The 19,225-nt window shown below is 37.1% G+C and overlaps 1 protein-coding gene across 1 annotated transcript in view; it reads right to left on the reverse strand.

Moving 5' to 3' along the window:
* LOC122341366 (netrin-1-like) overlaps positions 1-19,225 on the reverse strand; it is a 42,424-nt gene that overhangs the window by 15,278 nt on the left and 7,921 nt on the right. The window contains exon 3 of the mRNA XM_043234710.1: positions 3,731-3,919. Within this exon, the coding sequence (XP_043090645.1) occupies positions 3,731-3,919 (189 nt within the window). The remainder of the gene's footprint in view (positions 1-3,730; positions 3,920-19,225) is intronic.

Raw genomic sequence — 19,225 nt, forward strand, 5'->3', positions numbered from 1 at the left:
ATTACATAAACTATATTCTATATATGCAGTCATAATAATAATAATAACCCTGCAGAGGGAAATCAGTAAAATTGGATCAAAAAGATTAGTCTGATTCGTGAGCTATACATTTAGACCTGTTTTGTGAAATCAAATGGTTCATTGAAAAGATCAGACTCATATAAATGATTTGTTTATAAATCAGATAAGACAGTCTGCTACTTTCTTTAAAAAGTTGCCTTAGATTGGATTTTTACTTCTATTAAGTTAACTTTTTAATGACATATTTTTAGAATAATAAAAATACAGCAAACAAGCCATTATGCTACATAGCAGCTAATGTGCTTCCTGCTCAACATTCAAATATATGACTAAAGCTTGCTGTAGAGGTTGTAGTGGGCTTCAAAAGCCCTCCACCTTCCCTAGCTCCACCTGTATAGATCCGCTACGGGGTGATCATGAATACTATTGGTTTAATGCACATGTGTTATATGTGTGCAGCAGTTTTCTTACTCTCAGCAGCATGTTTGCCAAGACCTAACGCATTAACATGCTAACCCCTCCAAAACTTATCACAATAGAAATGTATTTAATTAAATTGCAGCCTTTGCAATCTGATAATCACACTAAGTCGCAGATAGCGATATTGGGTTTATTTGGATTAATCAAACAATGATATATGGGTGAATAAATAAAGAGGATTTTTGAGAGGATTTTTTATATTTTTAGAGGAACTATTACTTTAAGTGCAAAGGTGAGAGAAAGAAATTGCACCGTTCTTGTGGGTGACGTGGTATTTACACTACAATCAATGAGGCATGAAGTTGTTAATCTACAATATATAGCATGAGGTGTTCCAGACTGCCACTGACAACGGATCTGGTTTGGGGTCTGATTTGTCTTAGTAGGTGCTCTGTCACCTTATTTACAAGTGATATTCGTTTCTTTTTCCAAACGACCCCTGTAGTATTTTCAAAAGCTGGCACAGTGTTGCGTTTCCTGTCCAAAGCAAGCGCAATGAGATGGTTGGCTGACATGAACAATAAATACGGCAGTCGGCTAGATGACGTCGCAATGTTGAGGAGTTCGTCACCTGAGACGAGTGAAGCAATCATCTTGACAAAGGTGACTGGAATTCCTCAGCATTTCCCAAACAAGCTTCGACTGTACCGCCATTAACTGTATGTTAAGGCTACTTTTGTAAAACTAGAAATGCTTGGCCTCCCAGCATCCCATATATAGCCTGAGTAAATGTTTTGGCTGGCAGAGGAAAGCTGTTGAAACCCCTCCTGAATCAGATGCATTCCTCATGCGATAATACACAGCAATGTCAATGAAACTTGGGCAGTGTTTGCCATCCATCACATCTGCGCTTTGGAACATGACAGTGCGCAAAAATGAAGCTGCCCGGTGATTGGGTTAGCAGCCTCTCATATCAATTATGCTGCGGTTTGTTGTAGCTTTCAGTCCGTCAAACCTCCGGGTCTGCGTAGAGTCAGATGAGAATACAAGTTATCTTGGCTTGAAGGTGGGAAGTATGCAATTGCACAGAATGTTTTGTGAGTGAATGGAGTATGGGAACACGGGGGAATGACATTGTGAAATTCATCTGCGAACCAACAGTGGATAAAATTCATGCGTTTAAAACTTGAGAGCCGTCTCAGTAGGTGTTATTTCAGATGGCTGTGTAAGACATAATGTTTCATGTTTTCTAAGAAAAGCATTATATATGCATTTAACGGCAAACTTCTTTCAGCTGTACGCTAATCTTTAAGAAATGTTTCTCCCTTCATGCCCACAATCAGGCTCTGTTAGAAAACACAGTGAGTGGCAAGAGACTTATTTGAAACGTTCTAGCGAAGTGCATGCGAGATTTGACTCACAATTCATTCAAACCGATATTGCAACAATAAAATTATTTTTATAGACTAATGTCATTTTGGAAATTCTGAGATTATAACCCAATTCGGTTATACCTATTAGTCGCTTATTAACATGAATGTTACTAATGTAACCCATTTATTTGTGCTAATCAGGCAAATTAAGAATTTATTAAGGGAAAAGTTGTGGTTAATAGTTAACAAGCGTTACCTATTCTAAAGTGTTACCCACATTTCTGTTTTTTCTGCCACAGAATAAAAACTAAAACAGTACTTAAATACTTTTTCATCTTACTTTTATCAGACTTTGGTTCTCAGAACATTGAGTTTATTTTGTAATTCCGAATGTATATATCTCACAATTTGTATATATTTGTATATATCTCTCTTTTTTTATGTCTTGTTTTTTTGAACAAGCTAGACTGAGCAATTGAGATACCTTTGTGCGATTGAGTTTACATCTCATAATTCTTTTGTTTTTCTCACAACTGTGAGATATAAACTCTGAATTGAAAGGGGGAAAGGCATAACTGTGAGATAAAAACCAATTACCTTTTTATTTTTTTATCCAGAAGAGGAATGAATTTTTATGTTCGCTAGTGAAAATGCAATTTCTTCACATCAGGAGTGTTCTTTACAGTGCTTTTAAAATGCTGCCTACATAGCCAGCTCACAAAGTTTTTGAGCAGGGCCTTACAGACCGTCTGACCTCTAAGTGTGAACGCGAGGTCTCTCAGGTCTGGAACATGTGCATAATCTTGGGTGCCTTTACATTTATTTTTCTTTCGCGGGTGAGTGAATAATTGGCTTGTTTCACTATTATTGTTAATATTCTCTGTTGTCCCAAATTCCAAGGCAATCCTACTTGTCCTGTATTCATTTTCCAGGAAAACCCTTTGTATAAATACTATCTTATTCTAATCTCCTTCAGCTCAAACCCATTAGATTTATCTTAATGAAGCAATTGAAAAAAACATCCAATATAAAAGAACCTGGGACATATTTCAAAGCATTTTGTGGATTTGAAGGACATTTTTAATGCAAACCCAAACCTACCATGTTTAAGCATTTATTATGTTATGTTTTACATATTTCAAAATGATTTATAGTCATAAATTACATCATTTCTTTTGCATCAAAGATCTCACACTGACTTAATAATTGCTCTCAGTTGGTTTGCCCAATTTTGCTTGTCCAGTAGTTATAAAATATCTTGTTCAAGTTAATTGTTACATATGGTTCGTTTACAATATGGATTCTTGGTATCACTTAGGGACCAAACATCACTATTAAGTTGCTTATCAGCATGCCTATTATTAACATATTGGCTGTTTGCTAGTATTTCTAAGTCAAATATACTACCATATTAGGAGTTTATTGAGGCAAAGTCGTAGTTAATGTTTTGTTAATAGCAAGAATTGAACCCTAAAATAGTTTGCCTGTAGATTCTCAATAAGACAAAGTCAGCAAACTGTCTCTCGGGAAGGAAACATCCTACAAATCAAAGCAAAGCTAATATTTACAGTTCCTAGTTCCTGCTCTTGTAACTTGGAAATATTGATTCCCTGTGATCATTTGTGTGCGATGTTGTTAGTCACACTGGATAAAAGCATCTGCTAATTGATCAAATGCAAATGTATGTTTTCATAAATACACACAGACCTTAATAACCACAACCATTAACAAACTCGCAACAGCCCCGTAATTACCACATCATTTATTCATGCTGTTCAAAGACTGAAACTCTCAATCTGCAGCGCTGAGATTTTCTCTTTTAGTTATTTTAGGTGAGTTGGGACAACATTTTGGGCGATATTGTTCATCTAACGTGTATTTTTTTTTCTGCAGTAGTTGATATTTTGTTTGCTCACCTTTGCAGGCGCGTCTGTGCGAGATGGCCTTGGTCATGTCTCTGTAGTAGCCCTCTTTACAGTAGTGGCAGTGCCGTCCGGCTGTGTTGTGTCTGCAGTTGAGACAGACTCCTCCGCTCCTGCGGCCCGACAGCTTATACAGCTCCATGTTAAAGCGGCAGCGGCGGGCATGTAGGTTACAGTGACAGGCTTTGGGAGAGACGGACATAGGGAAGACAAAATGAGAGAGCTGTTTAGCACCAGCTGCTGAATACTCAGAAACACATGATCATGTCTGTCTATATTCATTTTTACATATTCCATTTGAGAGCTTTAAAGATATAATACACAAAAAATAAAAAGGTGCTGAACTACACTCAGCTGACAAAAATATTAGTTTTCCATAACTAATTCTCTCCATAAATTAACTTTTTGTGACGTAAAAAGCTGTGAGTTTGTAATAAATCCATCTATAGGATGTTTTTAACTTAAAACCATTACTTCCAACTAAAATATGAGTCCGTGAAAAAAGTCGTCTTGTTTGAATAAGAAGAGAAATATGCATACAGCGAACTTTGTTTACAAGCCAAAACGGTGCCTTAGTGATGGATGTGTTTCTTACAAACTTTAAGTTTCTGGCTTTGCAAGATGTTCATTGATGGAATGAGTCCATGTGCATTATTGTTATCAGCTGTTTAGACTCTCATTCTGACGGCACCCATTCACTGCAGAGCATCCACTGGTGAGCAAGCGGTGCAATGTTAAACAGCTATACCCTGTATGGACTGAGGGTGAACTACTCCTTTAATTGTCAGAAAACTGTCCCAGTAAAGGGCAAACGACTAAGAGATCACATTCCCACCTTTTTACAAGTGCTTATCTGTAAAATACCCACGACGCACATATTCACCCTCGCAGAGTATCATATATTTCAGTGAACAACCATACAATTGCTTTATTGCCGCAGTATAGTATTCTTTGGGGCCGGTCGCTCCAGGCAATGTAAAAACTAAATCTGATGCGATGTGAACTGATTTAGGTGGTGTTTTCTGTCCCCTGGTGATCACAGAGGAGAAGCCAGAATCATTGAGACGTTTGACTAGCATCCTGAGAGAGCTTTATTATTTTAATGACATCACTGCATCTCTGGGCTCCCATCCATTTACAGCATTTCATTAAAAGACAACGACTCGCTCCAGATCCCGAGCTCTCTCACACACACCTGCTCATGGCTTTGACCTCTGACCTCTGACCTCTCCTGGCCCGATCATCCATCTATCTGTCTGTCTGTCTTGTTATATCGCTCTATAGTTCCATCCATCTGTCCTGGAATACACCGCGTGATTTTTGCCCCAATTGTCCCCCAGTTTTACAGTCTGAATAAGTTTCTTCCAGTTCAGGAAAGTCTGCAGACGAAAGCTGACATATTTATCCACAGACTTTGATTTCTATCCAGTCGAGAGGTTATCAAACGTATTTAAACTCTCCTAGCAACAAGATGCACGTTTCGATCAGAACAACTTTAAAGTCTGGTAAGCGTATGATCCTCGGCCGTGTAGTTTTCCTCGGTCACTGTTTACAGAGTCAGATGATACGTTTTAGAAATCTGTTCAGATTATAGCATATTCCAGCCTTTACCCGTTATATCGTTCATTGTTCACTCCATGCCTGATATCTAACCATACAATAACCAGAATAACCTTAACAATAAAAGAGAACAAATCACAAAAGAGAAACAGCATTTCTTCTTCTACACAAATCCTTCAACCACTCTCGCACCGGCTGAGGAGTCTAGATGTTAGTGACTAAATAGGGACACGGACTGTCACTCACACATACACAGGAAGGAAGTGTTAAGCAGCTGTTTTATTCTGCAGACACCTACAACACTTCAACCACTTGGCGCAGTGATGATAACACACCAGGCCACGATAATCTCTCAGTCTTCTACACACTATCTTCCACGCTACTTCTGACAGACACACAACTTTGACTTTCTGAAAGCAACAATGCGTTCGTTTTGAGTTAAGTGATAAAGTACAGTTACACAAAACAACTGAATATTATAATAACACTCTAGAATCGAAATGCACCCGCTTTTTTTATTCTTTCCTCAGTCCTCTAAAAAGAACAAGCATGTTTTTCCATAATATTATCCTAATTCATTACGATTAAATTTTTTATTTTATCGTCCGCAATTCTGCCCTCTCACTCAGCAGCTCTGCATTCGTGTAAAGTTAAAAACGTCCCTTTGGCTCTTACCCCGCTCTCTTCTGATAGTATCACAATATCATTAACGCCAAAGTCGGTCGATGATTCATTATCGGTTGCCTAAACTAGTCGGGAACGTAAAAAAGTCTGGTGAATATTGTCATTCATCCAGGCTCGTCGTGGAAAGCGCACCAAGCTACTTTTTGCATGTGAAAGACATCCAGCCAAGCATGGCTCCATTATTCAGATCGGCTCCTCTCACTACGGAAGCCTTGCAGGGTTTTTGGGTGAGTGACTGGTAATCCTCAGAGAAGGAAGAGGTGTAGAAATGGGCCGAATTATCAGGCTAAACTGAGATGGCGTAAACATGGTTAAATGAACTGAATCCTGCCATTAACGTCAACGCTGAGTGCTTCCAAATGGGGCATGTGGACCAAAGAGGGCGGATAAATCTGTAAAAAAGATGGGCCATCGGGCCACATACTTTTAACAGGTGTCCAGAATACACACACACACACACACACACGTATATTACATATACATAACAGTATACAGACTGCTTTCAGAGCTTGCACTACTGGTCATTTCCACAGCGTGTTTTTTCCATGTAATGGAAAGTAACAAATCTTCAGGAGAGTGACTGTGTAATAATTAATCTCAGTTATCTATCTGCAGTGCTTCTGATGGCCTTAGATAAATGCAAGCTTATAGGAAAAGAAGACTCATTCATGAGTCACTTGTAATCTAAGTGAGGTGACGAATACGCTCATCGATATGATAAATTGTCATTTGTGAGTTGAGAATAAATATGTAAGTGGAAAGGAGTGGACGCACAGTATGCGCTGTACTTTAGTCTCTTGCTTTAGTCATTCTGTCAGGAATAATAGCTAACAGAACTGTATGAAAACATAATTTGAGTCGCTACCAGCTATGTGATTCGATTTTCAGCTTTTAAGGTCAAAGTATAGGCTTGTTCAGCCAAAGAGAAACGCATACTATGTACATTTGAGTGACAGCAGGTAACAGGTAAGATATATTAATGTTTTTTTTGATGTCTGAGATGAATCAAATGTTTACCTCACGAGTCCCGTCTCTTTCACTCTCGTATGTAGTGCTGGAGTGTTTGGATCATTCTAGTCCATCGATTCACCTGAACAAATCTTCCTCTCATAGTTTGTCATTCCAGTGAATCAGCGAAACAATCCTCTTTCTTGCATAGAAAGCACTGAAATTTTATTGCATTTTATTCAGATGAAAATCACTTATGTAAAATTATTACTATGTTTTTTGTAAATCATGGCGCATTTATTGTTTTAATATAAATTTGCCTATTCAACGGCCTATTCAACCGTAACCCTAATTGACTTAAATCGTTCAAAAACCAGCTCTGATTAAATTGTCAAATACGTGATTAGTTTCTTAATATCCTAATTCCTTAAGGAACTCTTTTTCTATGACACGGAATGAAAAAGTTAAAACCACTTTAAATTATTTCATTTTAACAGCACTGCATTACAGTTTCAGAAAGCGCTCTATTTAAACGCGTTTGCTTCTTCTCATTTTAAAATCTTTCCTCTCCCGCGTGGCCATCTGGAAAGGCCTGTGTTCGCCTGAGAGTGCTGTGATGTAATGACGGGTGAGAATTAAGGGGGCGTTTCCGTTATGGGCCCTGCTCTGTAATCGTTTGCCAGCACCAATTAGCAGGGCAATCGGACCTCCCTGCTTTTTTGTTTGTGTAACTGCTTGCCACTGTTGCCTAGAGAAAGTGATATACAGCGTCTCAACAAATACGATCAGACCAAATAAAACCGCAGTGTGCCCTTTACTAGCTAAAGACAGCAAAGAGCTTTTCTTCCACTAACTGGCTGTGAAATTGCTATTGCATTCATCACAAATCGGCATAACGTTGCACATTTGGGGGCAGACGTTCTTGTGACCTTTGAAACGGCATCATCATTAAGCCCGTTGAAGTATTATTGGATTACAGGATTATAAATGCACAGTTAAACAGCTTACTACTTCATTTAATGTGATGTTTAGTGATGTGAAAAGTCAGTATGTCTATGTGTGTGTGTGTGTGTGTGTGTGTAAGCAATGCATAATAAAGGAGAAATGTTAATTACATATAATTAATATGAGTACAAACACAAATGAGTAACACTTTACAAAAAGGTTCCTTAGTTAAGATCTACAGCATTTATCGATCTTAGTTGATATTTCAGCATATACGAATGCATTATTAAAATAAGAAGTTGTGTTTATTAATATTAATTAATGCATTGTAAACTAACGTGAACAAACAATGAACAACTGTTTTTTTTATTAACTAACATAATTAGTTCATTGTTCTGATATAATAAATATTTGTCTTTGTCATTGTCTTTGTTTGTTATTGTTATTTAATATATCAACTAATGTTAACAAATGACACATGCATATATGTATATATGTACACTTTATATTGTTTTTATATTAATCGCATTATATAATGTAATTTCTCACACACTAAAACTTGCATTTTACACTTGTTCGTGCTAATTGGGCCTCATAAAGGTGTTGTGAATCTTGGGACATCTCAAACACTCAAATGCAAATAAATTATTTGACTCAAGGGACTGTAAAATTGTATAATTATAATTAATGTCCGGTCTCCATTTCTTTTATGAATAAATATCACTAGCACACCATGCCAATGATAACAACATGTAATGGATAATAATACATAATAGCCAGAATATCTCTGGCCATTTCTCCCGTTTAGAGAGCTGGATTGGGCCCAGGTTATTCCATAAGGAACCCGGCTGGTACCGTTACTACTCTCCTCGCTCGGAGGGCAGCGGTCCAGCTCTTCTCAGAAACGTAACTTGTTTCTCATGGCCTGGGTATCTTCATGTCACACTCTATTGACTCCTCGTAGAACCCCTGCGCCGTCTTATTAAACTTCCAGGAGGCTTTCCGAATCAAAATGGCAGCGCGTATACGAGTCCTTACAGCAAGCGTGATTTGTCTGCTTGGGCGGGCGACGCTGGAAAAAATTGGCCCATAAAAATTTCCAATTAAATCACTGGCTGACACATTTGTCCTGCTAATATTTCAGGGCTTCTGAGCAATTTATGAAAACAAACAAAATAGATGGGATGTCGGCGTGTTCTGTTAGGAGCGCATGTTTCCTTTCGGAATATAATGGCGGCAGAGACGTGCCAGGATGAAACTCATCGCACCTCGCTGACTTATTGCATCAGCCAATCACCGCGCGGCTTGTTAGTCATTTGATTTATCTCTGAGCTTTGCCTGTTTGTTTTCCTAAACGTAACACACCCATTGAGTAACCGGTGATTAATTTGCAGCGCTTTCATTTTTTTTTCTTTACATGTTCAGTGCTAAGAGTGTGAGAGCAGCTGTAAATCTCTCAAGCAAGAACCTGCCAGCAGAGATGCAGCAAGACCGGCCTTAAGACTCTTCAGATGCTTTTCCAGTTCAAATGAAAACATCCTGTCACGCTGAAACTTACATCAAGGGACATGGAAATTTAGCTGGATCCGTAACCGAGGTTTAATGGCTCTAATTGGACTTCTAGTGGTGTTCCTGCAGCTTAACTAGTATAGCATGACTCTAGCTCTGCCAAGGTCAAGTGTGAAAATGATTGGATGATTATGACTGCAATTATAAAAATATATTTATTTATAAATTTTATTTCTAAGTTTATATGCTTTAGATATGTTAAATCTAATTATCTAAATCTAATTATTAAATCATGTGTATTTTTACATTTTTATTTTGGAGTTTATATGCTTTAGACGTGTTAAAATATATTTCAATGAATTTTCTCCTTTTCAGTTTATTTACTTTTTTTTTGATGCTCAAAAAACAAAAAGCATGCAGAGCTTGAATAAAAGTGTCTGTATTTTTAAACATTTATTCATTTAGCTGATGCTTGATACGCTGTGTATATAAAAATCTATTCATTACAGTTGTAGCTCTGGACAGTACTTATGACTATGCTTTTATTAATATATTATGATTGATTTTAAGCGGTTTTACTATGATAAAACCATTATTAATTTTGGGAAGTGTTGTGATGTCCAATGTAAAGAAATTAAACAGGCTGTAGCATTTGTACTGCAAAAAGGGGACCAAAAGAAGATATTGAAATTAAATGTTAATATTAAACAAAGATTGTCCTGATAAGTGTAATAGCAATTATCAGCTCTTACCAAGAATTTGTAATAATGTAAAATACATGTTTTAAAATACATGTTTTATATATATATATATATATATATATATATATATATATATATATATATATATATATAGTCACTTTTTCTAGGTCTAGGTCAGTTCTAGGTTGAAATAGGTCTCCCAAAATAAAGTTAAAATGTAAATAAAACTAATCTGAAATCTAACTGAAATCCTTCTCAATGGCAACTACTCACTGTTTGTGAGACTGTGACTGCAATTTTCTCTATTTAAATTTATGCATTTGGCTTTTATTGCACATGCATACATATTTTATCTGTAAAAATGTGCTTCCCGGGAATTGAACCCATGACTTTGGCATTTTTGGTACCATCTTACGATCCAGCATAAACATAGTTTTAGACAATGACAGCATTTACTGTAAGCTTTGCCGAACGTCCTCAGGTTTCTCACAGTTGTGTAAATTTTGGTAAGTTTTCAAAGACCGTTCCACTGTGTATTTACTGTACTGCTCTGGGTAAACACTCAGTAAACTTCAATAAAGTATCTCGTGTTGTCTCAGAGTTGAAAGCGGAAGACGAGTGGAATCGGTGGAATCCTAGATCGGAGCCCGGCTCACAAGATAAAGACGTTTGCTGCAGCGCTGGACACCAGACGCTGAAGAATTTGGCAGGGCTGGATAGGCTTCCCTACGGAACATAAATCAGTTTGAAAGAGGGGGACCACAATGCGAGCGCTTCCCATCGTTTTGGCATTCCTTCTGTTTTTCAAGCCTAAGTAAATCATCCTCACGACAGGCCCGGGCTGCAGATGTGTGGCCCATCGGTTCCACCGCAGCAGGAGTCTGGGGTCCAAATCCCAAATGATCCGTAAATAGGAATCTCCCTAGGATCGCGCCGTGATGTGGCATGGGACGGACGGATTGTGCTTTTCCACTGCAGGTGTCGTCACTCTGGTCTCATTGTCTCTCACCAGCGGAGATTTACAGCCCTTGAACGGCGCTAAGAAGCCTCATTGACGCCGTGTTACTGGAATGCAGCTCCACGCTGAGGGAAGGCCTCCGTGATGTGCTTCACAAGGTGTACGGTTGATGAGGGCGATTGCAAGGCAATGCTCCACTACACTTTCAGGGGAAAAAATGGCACATTTGTGTGCCTTATTTACCCGCTAATCGTGCAAATTAGTACCTTAAATACTTTCTGAAATGGTATTGGCTGTGACGGTTTTTAACCTTTTTTGTTTCAGTCTGAATTTAGATGCGAAAGCATAGAAATATCATAACCATTTTTTTATATTTGTAAGTATTGTATATTTATCAACTGATGATGGGCATTTAATTATGGATGCTTATTTAACCTTGTTTTTTTTTTTTATTCCAAATATTCAACATTTTTTTAACCGTCTTAAAGCTTAATCATAAATTAATGTTTTAATTTGCTTATAATTAAAATCCTTTACCCAAATAAGTGTTTCCAGTCATAACATATTGGCCTTTAAAAAAAAAATTTTTTGGCCATGTTCACTCCAAAACTAAGCATAAGCTCAGATCAGTGAGGCTGGTCTTATTGAAAGACGTTTGACAAAATCAAATGCAATATTTGGTAACAACGTCCTCATAAGCAATCATTTGTAGTTCGGTCGCTGCCAAACACCACAATGTGATCAGGTGGGGAAAAAAAGGTCTAAAATAAAAAACATCACTTTTTTGTAGGAAGTTCTTATGCCCCATGTCAGTAAAGCAGTAGTCCAGTGTGATTAATCTAGCCTTTTCCGGGAAAAAAAAAAAAAAACCTCTCTGGGTCAAAGTGATCCATTCCACAGGTTTCCCGCAAAATCAACGCAAAACATGTGGAAAAAGTCTACATATTCCTCTCCTTAATGTCTCAGTGCACAGGAATGTCTTAAAGGGGTCATATCACGCGGAATCAAATTTTCCTTGATCTGCTGAGATTTAAAAAGAGTTTAATGGACTTTGAAAACATAATGTAATTTTAGAATTCAAAACATCCTCCTCATAGGAAAAAAAAAGTGTTTCATTGGATCTAAACTGCTTATTCCAAACATTACTAACATAATGAATGGGGGAAAAAAACACTTGATGGGTCACTTTCAAGATCTTAGCCATTTGTATTGCATGCTAGCGACCAGTTTGTAACAGTCAAGTCTATTTCAATGAGTAGAAGAAAGAGTTCAACTGGGAGGTGTTCCGATCAATGAATAATATGAAGGTGTTTCTAAAGCTACTAATTAAAAGTTTGCCTTGGGAACAGAGAGCAGCAGCCTGCTGTCAGTCAGACTCAATTATAGAAGAAGCATGAAAATGAGATGAAACTTGCAGTGTGCTTTCTGTACACCACAGCGGGCTGAAGCTCAACCAATCTGCCACGCGCTCGAGCTGCAGTTACCCCACCGCGGACAAGAAGCCAAGGAGCAGAGCTGTAAATTACAAACTCCAGGAGATGGTTCATCCTGAGCGTGGTTGGACTGTGCTGCTGCAAGCCTCTCGCACATAACAGCACAGACTCCACCGGATTGGGCTGAATAGCCTCGAAACTCAGACTTACTCTAAAATTTCATTACTGAGGTTTCAAAATAGCTTTCAGATAACAGAGCTTCCTGAAATAAACATGAAAATGCATTAAATAAGACATAATTTTTTTTTTTAATTATCGGTCAAAAAAATTAGTTTCGAATAATTTGATTCATTTTACTAATTCATTTAAAAATTCATGTTCAAATCAGTGTGTTGCTATTTCTTTGTAATTGTTTATGAAATTTAGGCTACTATTAATTCCTGAGTGAAAATTCTACACCAATGATGGTGTGAACAGCATTACGAAGTGCTTGCAGAGATATTATAGAAATTTTCTAAAGTTACTGGCTACTTTACACGTTTTGTTCAGACAGGAAACAAAATTCCTATTATAATTATTACAGTATCTAACTCTTAAAATAAATAAATAGTTTTTACTATATACTAAAATGTATGATTTGCAAATTTCTACTTCAAAATGTCATGAGTTATCCAATGTGATATTTGATGTTTCTTTCTAATTATTTAAAATAAAAATTTTTTTACCAATTTTGGAGTAAAACCCACTTTACTCCGCTAAATTTTTTCAGCGTTATCTAAAGGAAAAAAAAGAAAAGAAAAAATAAATCATAATTATTATAATTATTTATATATATATATATATATATATATATATATATATTTTTTTTTTTTTTTTTTTTTTGCTACTCCTTCCTCCTATAGCGAACTTTGTGATTTACTGAATAATTGAATAATTGAACATCTGTGTGCAATGTGAACAAAGCCTATAATATTCTGGTGCCTAAATGTGAATTTTTCTCCCCACCAGTCAGAAGTTATACTGCAAATGTAACAGCACATCTCTGCTCAACAAGCCACGTGTTTTCAGGTACCACCGTTATTTATCATTAAAGTGACTGTGTAAAGAAAGCCTACAGCTGCACTCTACCACATACGCTTTCTAATGAAAAGTTACTAGCAACTAGTAACTAGGTGGCTTTCAGCAACAGGGTGGGAGAGGAAGAAGGAAAGAACTTCCTGCTGTGAGCCACAAGTGTCCTGGGAAACACACTGAAGCCAATTACATCCTGAGCTAGAAAGCACACACAATGCTCTGACCTGTGTAACTGTTTGTCTGGTAACCCTTGGCAACACCAACATGCAATATGTCATCGTTCTGTGACCGGCTTCCCGCATCTGTCAATACAACGTGGAGCATCATCGGCTTCATAGAGTCGCCAAGTCTACATTTATTTGACCAAAAATGCAAGAAAAACTGTAATATTATTGCAATTTAAAATAACTGTTTTCTATTTGAATGTATTGTAAAATGTATTTTATTCGCGTGATCAAAGCTGAATTTTTAACATCGTTACTCCAGTCTTCAGCGTCACGCAATCCTTCAGAAATCATTCTAATATTATGATTTGCTGCTTAAGAAACATCTGATTATTGCTATCATATAGATCTTAATGTTTCTGAAAAACGTGACTGCATGTGAGTATTTTTAGTGCATTATAAAAGGAGCGTGCTAAGGAAACGGCGAGTGTTTTAGCTCAGACCCTTGACTCTACAGAGCAGCTGCTGAGTGATCTTGACGTTTGCGTTTTGTTGTGTTGGACACAGGACACAGAATTCGCTCTGTTTCCCATTAGAGAGCGTAGAGGGCAGATAGCATATCTCAACAGAGTTATCCTGCGGAAATAGAGGTCGTTATCTGCACAAATATACCAGTTATAGGGCTCAGGCCCTTGGCGTGATTTGAAATGCCTCCAGCTTCACGCTTAGCTTACACAGGAAGGATTCACCAGTTTCCAAAAAGTAAGTTTTTCTGTATTCATTTACTGAATGGAAGAAATATTTTCCACACTGGACGCGAAATGCTGACGTGAAGTGATGAAATCAAAGCCAGTGAAAACATTTTTCATGTATGCTATAGAGTGCTACAGGGATGATGCATTTTTGTAGGACAAAATCCAGAAACAAGTTTTTTAGTACCTCCGGCCCCCATCGTCCTCAAAGTCAATAGGTTTCTGTGATGTTTTTCGGTCTGAAATTGGTTCTGTGGTTAACACAAGCTCAAAATATTTTCAAATTTGTTATACAACATTAAATGCATAAGTAATACCCACTTGTGTGTGTGTATTTTAAAGCTTTTACATGTCTTGACAAAGCTAACAGGTATCTAAATGCAACTAGGTTGTTACATGAACTATATTCAGACCGAACAGGCAAACTCACCTTAATCTACTCACTAGTCCACTTTCACAGCCATTGTGTTTATCAGGGAAAAGTCATATTTAATTTTTTTTTTATTTGTTAATAGGGCTGTCAGTTTAACTTATTTCATTACTTATGAAAAAATAACTTGATTAAAATATTTTAACGCATTGGCCCCGCCCCCAGACCTGTACGTCATCTCATATTTCATACAGTTGACTGTTAACAAATATGATTAAAGACTATAAAGGAATGCTCCTGTATGGGTTTTTGTCTCATATGATAATAAGCGATATGTGCTGTTTGTCCCAAATCTAATTTTACAGTTCAGTGAATAAGAATTTGGGTAGAACTTTATTTTACAGTCCTGTTCCTTGTGTACATACTGTGTACTTATTCTAGTGTTCATGTAGTTACCTTATATTGCCAGTGCTTTACGTAAGTGTATGTACAGTAATGTAAAATAAAAAGTGCACATAACATTTGATATTGTATTACATTTTAAACACAACACTGTCTGTTTTTGCTTAGATTTGCCAAAAAACATTTAATCTGTAAAGCCACAGCAGAATTGTTGTGCGTATCCGAGCTGCACAGCAGTGTTTAGATTCTGAACGAATCAATTAAAACCCATTCCTAAATGAATCAGCAATTTGAACTAATCAAATTAATGAATGACTTGACCCTTATTTGCTGCCAGATTTATTAGTCTTATTTAGAGTATTAATACATTTTTTTTAAAAGAGATAGTTTAAAGGGATAGTTCACCACAAAAAACAAAATGATGTCAATTACACTCAAACCTGAATGACTTGCTTTCTTTTTGTGGAGCATAAAAGAAGGTACTTTGAAGGCTGTTGGTAACAAAGCTGTTTTGGTTACCAATGACTTCCATTGCATAAACGGAAAAAAAAAAAAAGTTTGAAATAAATTATCTTATTTTATGTATGTGCAATAAATTTTTTGTTGGATCAAATAAAACATTTCTTTCTAAAGCTACTATTTGTAGCATCTACCTGATACTTCCTCATTTAACACACACTCACACACACACACACACAAATGCCTCTATATAGTCTTTTGGGGGTACTTTCACAGCCATATTTAGTTTGCGATTAATTCAATTAATTAATCAACACATTGTGCATTTAATTAAGTTAATAGATTATTCGATGAAGTTTAATGCCAGTGATGTTGAAGTCATATGACCATGGTGCAGTTTGTTTGTAGCCTAGGTTCGAAGAATTTAAATCTGTCTAGTGCGAATTTATTCTTTAAAAAAGAAGAGGCATACAACATTAACACATAAGAGAATAAATTACGATTTCATTTTCATTTTTCGTGTTAACTATTTTTTTAACCAATGAAATTTCAGTGTGGGTGGAGCTACCGAGCATGAAGCAAAACTAAAATACAACATGCAGAACCTAAACGCTTTGCAAATGCTTCATTTTGACTTTATAGATGAGAAAGACAGTCGCACAATAACTAAGCCGCAAATACGAGGCAATGGACCTTAACTGGTTTCACAGACAGGAATCCGATCTTCTAGATGGTATAATATGTAGAATAGTTATTATGGCTTGAAAATGCCTCTGCTTTCTGACAGCATGTGGGCCACCCAGCGGGAGATCACGACTCTGTCTGAATCATCTCTCAACAGCCAATGACAGCAGACCTTCATCCATCATTTCCTCCCCATTGGCAGCCATTGTGCAGATGTAGTCATGATTGGACTGCGTTCATTTCTGCGTTCACTGCAAAGGCGGCCTTTGATGTGACGGCTACAGCAGTGTTGAGGAGGCTAGTTTGAAACTGTTAGCCAAGCTACATTACAAGCTACTCATCATTTAAAGTAGTTCAACTACAGATCGTCCCAGCAGCGGCAGCAGATCTGAAAGGAATCGTGGGCAATTGGCTGGGATCATACAAAAATTAAAAAAGGGTAATAGTAAAGGAATCTGATTTCTAGCCCTGGCTTGAACATGTGGCAGCGCAAAAAAGAGTTACTGAATCAAGAAGCACAAATTTGGTTTGTCTGTTCCAGTGTGTGTGATACATAAAAAAGTGTGTGAGAGAGAGAGAGAAAGAGAGAGCACAAAACGTGTCCGTTTACTCTAGCATTCATTATTCCACCTTCTCACTCTTTAGCTCAGGGTGGTCCTGCGTTAGCCAGAGCGCTATCACAAACACAGGCCAAAAAGATTCCATGCTCCATTGTTAAAAGTAGAAGTATTTTTCCCCTTTCTGCTCAGTGTGATGCTCCAGCAATGCAAATTAAGTAGGCCAACTGATTTAAAAAAAAGAAGAAAAAACGGAAAATAAAAAAAATGTGATCAAATATTTAATAAATTATTTGCAATAACTTTTAATATAAATCTATTGCTAAAAAAGTAAATAAATAAATACAATAAAATAAGAAATAAAATGTAATTATTAATGTATCATAATAAAAATTTAAAGATTATTTCAAATTTCATAAAATACTATTAATTTAAAAACATTTTCGACTATAATTAAACTTGTTCCTGAGCAATTTTCACACTGCAGCGGAAAACTAAGTATAATTTAAAACTCTAGAATTAGTTGATTTTTGAAAAATGATAATAATCTAATACATGTGTGTTATATTTACAAAAATTCGAAATGAATTCATTTAAAAAAGGCTAAAATGTTCAAAAAGATTTAGACAGACACAGCAAAACCAACAGAAACATAAATGTTACACCACACAAGCAGATACTGACTCTCTCGCACATACACAACTACACACAACCCTTAAACCCCAAAATACATGTTTACTTCTGAGCTGCTGTTGTGGTTGCCCACTAAAAGAATGTCAGCACGGTCAACATACTGTGTCATCAGTTTTTCAAACAACACTTACACACACGGTGTGTTTAAATACTTACAATGACGCTTTTGAGGAATTTCGTGTACATGTGGCAATACCGTGGTATTCTTTGAATGCCTCAGAGAATCGTGTAGATATAATGGTTTTTAATTAGGAGTTGTAATGTTGTGGGTAATGTAATGGGGTGGAATTGCTGGTATTGTTACCTTCTCTCTTAAAAATAAAGGTTTAAAAGATTGGTTTTGCAATGATGCCATTCCTCAAAAAAAAAAAAGTGTGAAGAGCATCTGAAGAACCTTTTTGGAATGGAAACAATCAATTCCATCAAATAACTTTTTTTAGATAAGGTAGGCGATTTTGGAAAGGCTAGTTATAGCAAGCTAGCTTTGAAAGCAATACACATGAACGCACTGAGACAGAGCATAGGCTGACCTGTGACACGATGAGAGATGTCAATGGTGGAGGACTGAGTTAACCTCTAATCATTCACCTCCGAGAAAACATTACAGTACAACGCGTATTACAACAATAGCGCCTTACATTGTCGCCGGAACGTATCGTATCTGCACAAACAGTGACACACAGGTACGTAAATACATATTTGACAGGCAGGCAGGACGTTCGGAGCGAACATTTAGTTCGGACAAACATTTTATGGTCCTATTTTATATTAAATGCATATAAATTCATTTATGCCACTTAGAGACTTTAAACAAGCGTGACAAAAACTCTTTTTGAACAGCATCACCTACCCTTGAAAACTATTCTGTACTCAGCAACAGTGTTTTGGAGGCCTGGAAGCTATGAAAATGTACAAACTTTAAAACATCCTGCACATACGTGTTACATTCTCAGTCTATGGTATGTGCACTGTTGTGTAGTGCTTCGTTACATTGCCACCTACTGGCCTGGCATGCATAATACAGTGGTTTTAGCTCTTTTTGCGGTTCCGGTTAACGGGTATCGTCTGGCAAGATTGTCATCCGCGAGCAAAACATCACTCACTGTCGGGTAAATGTACCCTAAGAGAGTGGAGGATTCGACAGATTCAATTCGTAATAGTAATATACAAAGATAAGCATCTAACCAAAAGTGCAAATAGCAGTGTACATATAATTCTGATTGTGAAGGTGGCAGAAATTTCTTCACTATTTGTACAGTATCGTAGTAAATAATACCATTTGGTGCTGTACACTACTGCCCCTTTTATTTCAGCATTTCACAGATGAGCCTTCATTTTCCCAAGACAAGTGTATTTCAAAAGTGACATCATCACAGGACCTGAAACCTGCCGGAAAGCTTTGGCGAGCATTTCGACCCCTGGGATGAAACACCAGCGCAGACATCCAAAAAGAGATTCAAACAATACCCAAAAGAGCGATCGCAAATACACACCGACTGACGGGGGATTAAAAACATAAATATTAGCGGGGAAACAAGCAGAAGGCCAAAGCAAGCAGACCCTTCCACCAGAAAACGGACCTCCTCTCCTAACCAG

This window comes from Puntigrus tetrazona, chromosome 3, assembly GCF_018831695.1.
Source record: "Puntigrus tetrazona isolate hp1 chromosome 3, ASM1883169v1, whole genome shotgun sequence".
In the NCBI taxonomy this organism is placed as follows: domain Eukaryota; kingdom Metazoa; phylum Chordata; class Actinopteri; order Cypriniformes; family Cyprinidae; genus Puntigrus; species Puntigrus tetrazona.